The sequence below is a fragment of the Grus americana genome, chromosome 5 (assembly GCF_028858705.1).
Source record: "Grus americana isolate bGruAme1 chromosome 5, bGruAme1.mat, whole genome shotgun sequence".
Lineage (NCBI taxonomy): Eukaryota > Metazoa > Chordata > Aves > Gruiformes > Gruidae > Grus > Grus americana.
In genome coordinates, this window is record NC_072856.1 from 37,971,953 (window position 1) to 37,982,534 (window position 10,582).

Below are 10,582 nucleotides of genomic sequence, written 5' to 3' on the forward strand. Positions count from 1 at the left end.
TAAGCTAATTGTGTTCCTCACTGCCACCGAATAATTCGCTGCGACTAATAATGCACAGACAGGGGACATTACGGGCCCGAACAGAAATAAAACCGTCGAGCACATCACACACCCCCCCGCCGCCCCCGCCTCAGCCCGGCCCCAGCCCCGGCCCGCCCGCAGCCCGGCGGCGGAAGGCGGGGCCGGATTGCGCGGGGGGAACGGAAAGCTCCGGCCCGGGTTTCCCGGCGTCCCGGTGCCATCCGGGGGGAAGCGTTTAGGCGGCAGCAACCCGGGAGGGCTGAGGAAGGTGGAGGTGCGGTAGCTGCTTTTCAGGTCGCTCCCCTCTCCGCTCCTGGCTTCCGCTTGCCGCGGGCCGCCTTTCCCCTCGGCCGGCGGTCAGCGCCGCTGCGGGCTCCGCCGCAGCACCGGGGCGCTGGGCCGGCCCTGTCACGGCGCTGCCGGCCGCCAGTGCAGCGCGTCGGGGCAGAGCCCCCGGGCGTCGCCGGTCGCGGGTGCCGGGCTATGCAGTGCCGCCCCGTCGGCGGGCGGGGGTGGCACTGGGCACCGGGAGAGCCGCGGCGGGAGCAGGCGGCCGCTGGCCGGGCCGGCGTGGCCCCACGCGGAGCCCGCTTTCCGCTGCGGGAACGGCGGCTGCGTGCCGGTCCGCGGTCTGCTTTCTGTAAGGGCCGCCTCAGTGGTCGATTTTAAGTTTTGAACTGGATCTAAGTTAGTCCAGCTGGGGGGCGGGGGGTGTGTGGTACCAGTCCCGGGGGTGTCGGGGCCCTTCAGCAGAATTTAGGTTTGATCTTAAACCAGCCCCGCTTCACCGTCATATATCTTTTTGGTTTTTGCTTCAGAAAACGTTTTGAAAAATACATGGAAAACGGGGGAATGAGATGTGTTAGGTTTGAGGAGCCGTGGTGCTTGCTGTTGGCTTCTGTGTAACTACAGGTGAAGGTTACTTTTCTGGTGAAATTTGTTCCCCCATGGCAGCAATCTAATCTTTCCCCTGGAGAAAGCTGGGGAGGAAATCCAGCGTGCGGTGTTTGTCTCAGTGCTCAGATTCCTCTCTGTTGCGTGCGGTGTGTTTCTGAAGTCAGCAGCTAGATTTTCACTTGTCTGCTTTGTAGTTAATGTTACAAGAGGCATCTTATGGTTCTTCACACCTTTACTGTAATTAATTTTCTTGTAATTGTGTCTGGACAGCTATAAACATTAGCTTATCTCAAGGGTCTGAGGATGTACTAATAATAATGATGTGGAAGAATCCTTCAGTGGCAAATTTGGAAATATATTGAATTTTCATTTCTTGAGTGGTTCCTTTTGGATTAGGTTAATGAGTCATAGGAAAGCAAGCCAGAATATTTATCTTGTATAGAGTCAACTATATGGGCATGGGAATTTGAGAGATGTTTGTAAAACTTTCTTTGGAGACCTCCGGTGTCGGAGGCAGAGCAATCTCCCCACACAACTACTTTGTATGCTCATTAGGAAAAATTTTGCAGCTGGAAGGACAATAATATACTTGAATCCTCTCTGCTGTAATTTGAATCCATTTCCAGTCACAACTATAAATGATTTGGGGAACAGCTTATTCCTGTTTTCTTTAAAGCTGGCTCTTATGTTTGGTTTTGTTTTGGAGTTTTTTTGTTCTTTTTAATCAGGTCTCCTCTATTTTAACTTAAACATTCCCAGTTACCTTAATCTTTTCCTGTATATTATGCATTTAAGCTCTGATCATTCTTGATCCTCTTCTCTGGGCTGATTCCAATTACTTCATATATTTGACTCAATTTGAAGGGCAGTATTCAAAACTGGACAGAGTACTGCAGCTGAACTATAAACAGTAGTGAGTAGTATGGATGAGTTACGTGCTGTCGAAGCTTTACTTCTGTTTACGCATCCTGGTATGGATGGCATGCTTGCTGCTGGCATATTCACCTTACGTTTCAGCATAAGCTCCAGGTCTCTTCTGCACAACTATAACCTAGTAAGTTGATTATTCAACCCTTCCAGTTCATTATTCCTGCCGAAGTAGAAAATCTTTCATTTCTTCTTAGTAAAGTTCCCTTCCCGTTTTGGGGGTTTTTTTGTGTGGTTTTTGTTTGTTTGTTTTTCAAAAAATACTTCTCTCATTAGTAACAACTGGATTAGAATTCAGAATTTTCTTCCATCATCTTTTAATTTTGTTGCAGCTTGCTGCCATCTGTAATATTAATAAATATAATCTTTACTTAATCATTAAATAATAATAGACTAAGGAGAGTCCTCTGTGGACCTTGAATGGCCTACATTACTTCTTGACTCTATTTTTATGCATGACCTTGCAGCCAAGATGAAAAGTAATGTCAATTTAATATAAAATTGGACCTATGCCACAAACGAAATCCTTATCACTTAGGGAAGTGCATTTTCTGATTCTAATTTGGACAGACCTGTGTATTTCCAAGACTGGCAGGAGACAAAATTTCAAGCTTGTCTTTTGTTCTTTGATCTTTAGCGGCAGCATGTTTATTCCTTAGATGTGCAAGGCACAGAGCACCCTGAAATAGATGTGCAGAAGTCTGTCTGTAGTAAATAGGATTTGAAAATATATTTGGGCCACACAGTAATGCCCATCTTGGCTCCTTTCTCCTTCCCCTGCATCCCCTAATTTTACCTCATCTGAACTTTTAGTCTTTCACAGGGCAAGACGACCACAGCAAGAAGCTGTGCTCTGCTTTTGACACCTTGTACTACAGAGCATTTTCCTCATTCACTAGATAGCATCTTTAAAAAATTTATAAGCTAAATACAAAATCCCTTGTGTAATATGCCACAGCTGTCTCTTACTTTGGACTTTTTTTCTTTGCATGTCACTATAGTGTTTGAGCACTTTCCTGATGTGTAAATTAGATCTGTATGACAGTATGTTAACTAAAACTCATCAGTCTTTACAGTTCTTTCTCAGGAGGTTTTCCTTCCCTGCTAATGGAGGCTGCCTTGAGCTGTACAGAAACTTCCAGCATAGCAGAGAAGCTTTTTGCCTTTTCTCAGCCTACCTGTCTCTAGCTTCATGGTAGTACAAACTAGAAAGCATTTGGTGTCACACACTCCCTCTAAACTCCCTGCCTTCACATGATGTGACGACAACTGAGAGGAAAAAGGGGTCTCCTAAGAGTGTTGTGTTTTCTTGCTTCTTCAAAAGAAGACTGAAACTGAGTAGCTGTTAAAATTCTACAGGAAAGGAAAAGTTGACTTTCTCAACTGCTTCATAGCATTGATAAGTTCTAACCTGAACGATTTTAGTGAGATTAGGTAACTCCTCAGTGTAGTGACAACTGCATCTAAGCTGTACATCCAAACATTATTTAATAAGGCCCACAATTATATAGGAACATATCAATTAGAGGTGGAACAATCCTACCAGATGACCAGGTTTCTTCCCATGAAGCTTAAGAAAAATCTTGATTCACCAAGATATTTTCAGTATTTTGTGCCTGTGTCTTGAGTCTCGTAACTTGCTTTAAATTGCAGTAGGCTTTTATTCTTTGTGATGACTTTGAATGGACTTTTCAGATATTTCTGAATTTTTAAAAACTAGGGACATTAACTCTTTGTGAGGAGATGGGGCTTTTGGAGGCACCGAATAAATTCATTTTTATTCTGTTGGTATGTAGAAGGAATATAGAGCTTCTGAGTTGTAGGATCAAAATACCACAAATTATAGTTAGAAATGTATTGTGTATCTCAAAGTTATTACAAGTCCTAACTATTATGCTGTTGCTTTAAAATTTGGTCCCTCCATCCCTTTTTTATAAGGGCATTTAGGTAATACCATAGAGGTATTTTTATTCTGTTTTTCTTACTAGCCTTGTGGACTGGAATACTTAATCTGTCTTAGATGCTGCAATTTAGGAAGGATGTGACCAATTGAAATTAGTCCAGAGATGATTAAAAAGACCAATAAAGACCAATCAATACTTTTTTTTTGTGATCCTAAAAGCAATACTTAGAAAAAACAGAATTTTCCTAGTTAAAAAAAAAAAAAAATAGGAGAGAAAGGAGACTTTGACTACATAAAGTTGTGACAGAGAATGCTTTTTAGTTATTCTCCAGATTCACAGGATAAAGGACAATGAAAATAGCTTTGTAGTAAAGAAAGGCTCCCCTGAGCGCAAGGAAAAGCTTTGTGAGAGAGTGACGCGTTGGAGCTGGGGCCCTGCTGAGGTTAAGGAACCTCCTTCAGCGGAAGTTAAGACCACTTTTTGGAGGCCATCTAGTTATGAGTTGGCTTTCAGAGTTGGCTTGAACTAAATGGTTGCTTGAGGTCCTTTCTAGCTGTTCCTATGAATATTTTAATAACTTTTCATGCACTCAGGTACTTGCAAAGTTACTGTTTCTTGTTTGCAAGTCATTACACCTTAGCTGAGATGCGGTAGCTTGCCCAAGTGTGTTTTGTCTGTTGAAAATTTAAGGAAAATTGAAACTATTTCATGATTTTGGTTTAGACTAAAATTCTCATTATGATGTATTATTATAATGACCTCTATGATGATTTCAGAGTATGTGTATGGTTAGGTATCACAGCTCTGATATTCTAGCTGTGCGATGAGATAGTGAACATAGCCTGTGTTCATCCTTGTTTTGGGCATTATCCTCATTCTGGTCATAGTTTATGGTTAGTGCTCTTGCTGACCAGTTCTGGTGTTTGCCCTTCTGAGATAAAGCAAAAATGATTACATTACTCTTTCTTCTGGATATAGTTGATAAGATGCAGAAATGTGAATAGTAACTTTGTACTTAGTTTCAATGTATTGTTAATTTTTACTTCTCACTAATACTGCATTCATTGAATTTTTATTTCTGATGCCCAAGAATCCCTAGTTCTTCTCTCTTTCTCTCACGTTCATAAATATTGTATCTAGGAGTTAGAAGTACTGCTGTAGGGGAGAAATTTATTACAGTATGTTTTGTGGATTTTTTTAAGACTATACTTTATTTGTATATAACCTAAATATCATAATGTAGCTGAACTTTATATTGTTTTGAAGTAACATGCAGGACTAAACAATATCTGTGTTACAGCACGGATGACTTAAACTTGTTTGTTTTTTCTGGAAAGTAGTCTAATTTTTCTGTATCATGTAACATAACGAATGATTACTCTGCTATGAGGGAAGCATATTAAGCTAAGTTAAATCAGGAGTATTCCAATCTAGATGCTTTTGGTCTCTTATGTAGAAAATGAGACAAATATAGGCAATTATGTATTAATACAGGCTAAAATAATTCTCTCTCTCTTATTTTAGGGACCTGTGGGATTTAAGAATATCTCTCCTAAGAAAATTTGCTGCTTCTACAGCCTTCCATCTTAGCATGCAATTGATGATTTCACTTGAAATACCTATCTGAAGAAACTAACAGTAAGCGAGGTGTAATTGCTTTTTAAAAATGTTAAAAGTTCAGCAGTGTGTAACAGCTGACAGGATACCCAAGAAAAAGCCATATACTTGTGACATTTGCTATAAACAATTTGAAACTCCATCAAAATTAGCTAGGCATTATCTGATACATACAGGTCAAAAGCCATTTGAATGTCATGTATGCCATAAAACATTTAGGCAGCTAGTCCACCTGGAGAGGCATCAGTTAACCCATAATCTGCCTTTTAAGTGTATTGTTTGTCATAGAAACTTCAAAAACTTAATCACTTTCTTAAAGCATCAGCAGCTTCATAATGAGAATTATCAGAATGATACCAAGCAAGCAGAAAACTCTGTGGATTTTGAGCAAGACAGGGTCACTTATGGCATATTTCGATGTTCTATGTGCTGGAAATCTTTTTCTACTGAAGAGAGGTGGATGCTGCATCAGTGCCTGAAGGCAAATCATCTACGTGGTGCCAGAAGGAGAAAGAAAACTCATGTTTGTGAATCGTGTAACAAGACATTTCCATCAAGATCTAAGCTAGAAAGACACTTCCTTATTCACACTGGCCAGAAACCTTTTAAGTGTCCTTCATGCAGTAAATCTTTCAGACAGTCAACTCACTTGAAAATCCATCAGCTCACACACACAGAAGAAAGGCCTTTTCAGTGCTGCTTTTGTCAGAAGGGGTTTAAAATACAGAGCAAACTCATGAAGCACAAACAGCTCCATGCCAGAAATAAGACTTTCCACAATATTTTATACAAAGCAAAGACTCTTAAATATCCCAGAACACAGCACCTGTTGGAAGGAAGGAAGGATAGTTTTGAGAATGCTGACGCTTACGAGTCACGGGAGAATGAGTCACACGATGTTCACTCAATTTATATTGTACCCTTTCAGTGCCCAGCATGTGAGCAGTGTTTTGAAACTGAGCAGGTTCTAAATTTGCACAAATGTTGTTGTCTGAGAGATGGAAAAAGTTCAAATTATGGTACAATGGCATGCAGCCACACTGTCAGCATGAAAAATAAGATCCTGATGAAGCTGAAGCATACTGGAGGAAAGGCAACAGATTTTTCTCTGTCTGACAGAAGAAAAAAAAAATCAGGTCACTTTAAAAGTCCTGACCTGGTTGCAGCTAGAGATCAGCATTCCGATCAGCATGCTTCCACTAAACCTTTCAAGGATTGCCGTAGCAAGCACAGGGCACGTAGTAACCGGATGAAAAGAACGTTTGCTGTGCCATTACCTTGGCAAGAGCACCCGCAAACTCACAACTTTGGAATTAATTTAAAAGGTATGCTTACTGGTGAAAGCACGTTAAACTTCGATGATTCACTGCATAATAAAGATGATGCTTTTTATGGTTCATCAGATGATTTCTTTGATAATCCAGAAGTACTTCACTGTGCTTTTTCAGCTTCTGCTAAAAATATACATAACAGACACAAAGTGTGTAAATGTGACAGATGTGAAAAAATCTTTCCGTCTTCATCCAAACTTCAAAGACACTATCTTATACACACGGGACAGAAGCCCTTTGGCTGTAATGTTTGTGGGAAGACATTTAGACAGTCAGCTCACTTAAAAAGACATCAGCTCACCCATACTGAAAAGAGACCCTATAAAAGCTCCGTTTGCCAGGTAGAATTTGAAAACCTGAACAAACTTTTCAATCATCAGGGAGATCACATTGAATTTAAGTCTTCTCAGCCTGTGGGTTATTCAGGTTATTCTCAAACACCTTCACAGGCATCTGGCTTTCAAGAATTGGAGCTGATTCAGTCAAACCAAGCAGCTGAAATCAAAGTTGAAGTTGAGTCAGGGGACTTTGTTCTCAACACCAGCAGTAGAAACGCACAGCCATATTTGTGTAGTAAATTGCTGGAAACTGAGCAGAGCTGTTACAGCTATTGGCATGATTTTTCTGAAGGTACTGAAAAAAGCAAAGTTAACAGATTGTATCAATGCAGTATCTGCTTTAAAACTTTTAAATCACCTTCTAAGCTTGAAAGACATTACCTAATGCATGCTGGACAGAAACCATTTGAATGTTTAGTTTGTGGTAAAAACTTCAGACAGGCCCCACATTTGAAAAGACATCACCTTATTCACTTTAAAGAGAGCCTAAAGCTGAGTTCTGCTGAGCAACAACCAGAGAATATATTGGTTTTATCAAAACTGGCTAATGCCCTATGAAATTATATATAAACATTTTTGGTTGAATAATTATTAAAAGGCTTATGTTAGACCAAACAATTGAATGAAGGGGGTGATCTTTTCCTATTATGGAGATGACCTGCTGAAGAGTTAATTTACTGTCTTCAAAACTGTCTAATTGATATAATTTGTGATGAATGTGAGAAGGTATTAAAAACTCGTGCAGGAAAAAAGTCACTCTGCATTTCTTTTCCTAAATTAATTCATAAATACACATTCTTACTGTATTAATGGTGTTGCAACGATCTGCAGTGCTCTATGAATCAGAAGAGTTATACCTTTTCCCATATAGTGTTTTATGACATTATGCTGTCCAATGGTAACTACCAGATAAAGATAAAAAGGTAATTTCCAGAATACAGAAAAAACAGTTCTTTTACTTTCTTCTCATTTCCTATATGATGCAAACAAAGGACACTTGCTGTATTTATTTCATACTTAAAAGAAAGAATGGTTATTTTTAGGTAAAAGATGCAAAAAAGAAGAAAGTAGGAAAAGGGGAAAAATGTAATGAGAAAAATGTTGATGTGGCATTATGGAATAGTTAATAGAAAAAATTTAACTGCTTTGTAATGTGCTTGGCGATCTATGGATGAGGAATTAGATCTTTTCCATTTTTATGATAAAATATAAGTAGACAATACTAAAATAGTGGGATTTATAATCAATTAATCCATTTCTTCATTATCTCCTCTTCTACGTATATCCCTTGCCTTTTCTAGCTTTTTTGGCCAATTCATACAATACTGAACTATTTTTCTGCAAGAAAAGAGGACAAGGAATTTTCATTAACATTACAAACGGGCTTACTATCTGTTCCAGTCTCCTTTCCTTCTAGCATACATATTGCACCAGTAAAAGAAATGTTCTTTAAGATGTGATAATAACTCAGACGAGCAGTTTTGTCGGGAAGTCATGTTCTCATTACATTAAATATAAGAGACTGAAAATTACTTTTAGCTCAAATTAAGTAATTCTGATTTTGTATTAATAGAATCTGTAGCTCTACTTTCTGGTAAGTAGAGAGCTTTGCCCATTGTGCCTGTGGGGTTTGGCAAAAAGTGTAAGTGTGGTGGAGCTTTATGAACAAGAATGAAGTTTGTTTTGTTTTTTTTTTCCTTCTGAAAAACTACCTTTTAGGGTGTTTTCCTTTGTTATGCAACTTCTGAATATTTGAAACCTGAAGTTTTTAATCCTATTTCTAAATTAACATATCTGTAAGATACATGGCATTCTTATCACTATTTAAATAGATTCATATTTATTTAAGTAAAATGGTTTTGATTTTTTTTTTAATTTTTGAAGTGATTTATCTAGGTTTTGCTGTGGCATGAGCTTTGTAGTATTTAGTATAAATGAAGAGTGAAGGGAGTTATTATTTTATTTTCGTACATGTTATTCTTTCCCATTTTCAGAGAGAATAAAACCAGGAAAGATACTCAGAAACAGTCTGTAGTTACTATGATTTTTGTATGATGGATGAATTCAGTATGTTAATAATGACTATAGTTATATATTGAGATTTTTTTCTTCCTATGTGAATTGTTTCATATTGAAAGACAAAATACTGTATAAAATGTTTTGAAAGTGTATTGTAGAGCTCTTTTAAAATACTTGTAATAAACTATTTTATTTATATTGTACTTTTATTGTATACTTTATGTGCAAACCAGAGTTTTGAAACAATATAACATTCAATATGCAGAATAGTTTCAAGACTATGTATCAAAATAACCAAGCATGTTACAACAATAGGTTTTGTTTCAGATATTTTTTGTTGTAGAAATAAAATAGAAATACGTTTAAAGATAACAAGATCTTTCTTAAGGAGTCTCAGTCATTTTAAAAAATGCTATGTTGGAGACTAATGTTTAGAGAACATTAAACTTGCTATGTTTTGAAAATATCAATTTGAGTAAAAAGAGGGGAAAGTGATACAGAAAGCTACTTTTCAGGGGTGAATAGACATGTGGGAACTGTTACTGTCTGATTAATTTGGAAACTAATGTAATCTTTGGGCTCCATGGGATTTCAGAAGGGCAGTAAGGGCCACTTTGTTTATCTGGCTCTCTACCCCGTATAAATTCACAATTTTAGGGGGATCATAGCAGAAATTAGCTAGAAAGGGGAAAAGCAGTTTCTAAGAGTCAGAAGGAAAAAAAAAAATCTAAGGTTGAACTCCTATCTCTTTTGAAGTTAACAGTAAAATTCTCCAAGTACCTTTGAGAATTTGAGCTAGAATGGTTTTCCCCGTTGTTAACAGTAACGCTTTGTGTTGTTCATTAGTATGTTAGTCATTTTCCATAACGCTTCAAGGCAAGTTCAAGCCATCAATCTTTGAATTATCTTTGGTGGCAGAGACATTGCCTGTGGTTTTGTTAGAATGAGCTGATGGGTAAGAGTAATAATCTCATAGTACTGAAGTAGTGGATTTTTTTTAAGACTGTAGCAGACCCAAAGCATATTGTAAACAGGAAAACAATGGGTCCTCCTGTGTTAATACTAAGCTCCCCCCCAAAGAGAAGTTCTCAAACTGTGTGGATTCAGCTTCCAGGTTGTTCTATGTGGAATAAAAGAAGGGTCAAAACAAGCAGAAAAAGATAAAAGGGACTTTTTAAAAGACAAATAAGTATGCAATACTAAATTGACTGGAACTGCAGTACTACCTGATCACATAGTCCATTTTCTATCTAGGAAATGTGGCTATGGATAACTTTAAAATGTTGATGATTTTGATTGCTGCGCTATCCTTGCAATGTTTGCAGAAAGTCAAAACTTGCAATATATATATAAGTATTCCTATATATGTCTAGGGAAAAATTCAAAAAGGAAAGAAAGCCATCATAAACCACAGAAAAACTGTTTAATTACTTTCGTAGCTGCTTCTCACTGAGTGTTTGGTTTCTCCAACTTTTCTGTGATCTGCTCTCACTGTTATACCCAGAGCCAACAAGAAAAGTTAGTGAGG

General features: G+C 38.3%; 1 protein-coding gene across 3 annotated transcripts; it reads left to right on the forward strand.

The window, feature by feature from the left end:
• Positions 1 to 213: 213 nt before the first annotated feature.
• On the forward strand, positions 214 to 9,255 carry ZNF770 (zinc finger protein 770). 3 transcript variants are annotated; one of them, XM_054828593.1, is made up of 2 exons: positions 214 to 295; positions 5,274 to 9,209. In XM_054828593.1, exon 2 carries the CDS (start codon positions 5,416 to 5,418, stop codon positions 7,591 to 7,593), a length of 2,178 nt encoding a protein of 725 aa, XP_054684568.1. In that variant the 5' UTR covers positions 214 to 295; positions 5,274 to 5,415; the 3' UTR covers positions 7,594 to 9,209. The 3 variants fall into 3 exon arrangements, with proteins under 3 accessions (XP_054684568.1, XP_054684569.1, XP_054684567.1); XM_054828594.1 differs by having other exon boundaries at positions 245 to 315; positions 5,274 to 9,255; XM_054828592.1 differs by lacking the exon at positions 214 to 295 and adding an exon at positions 809 to 1,972.
• Positions 9,256 to 10,582: the final 1,327 nt, after the last annotated feature.

Excerpts from the sequence above, each read along its gene's own strand:
- ZNF770 (XM_054828593.1), top strand. The coding sequence starts at position 5,416 with ATGTTAAAAGTTCAGCAGTGTGTAACAGCTGACAGGATACCCAAGAAA.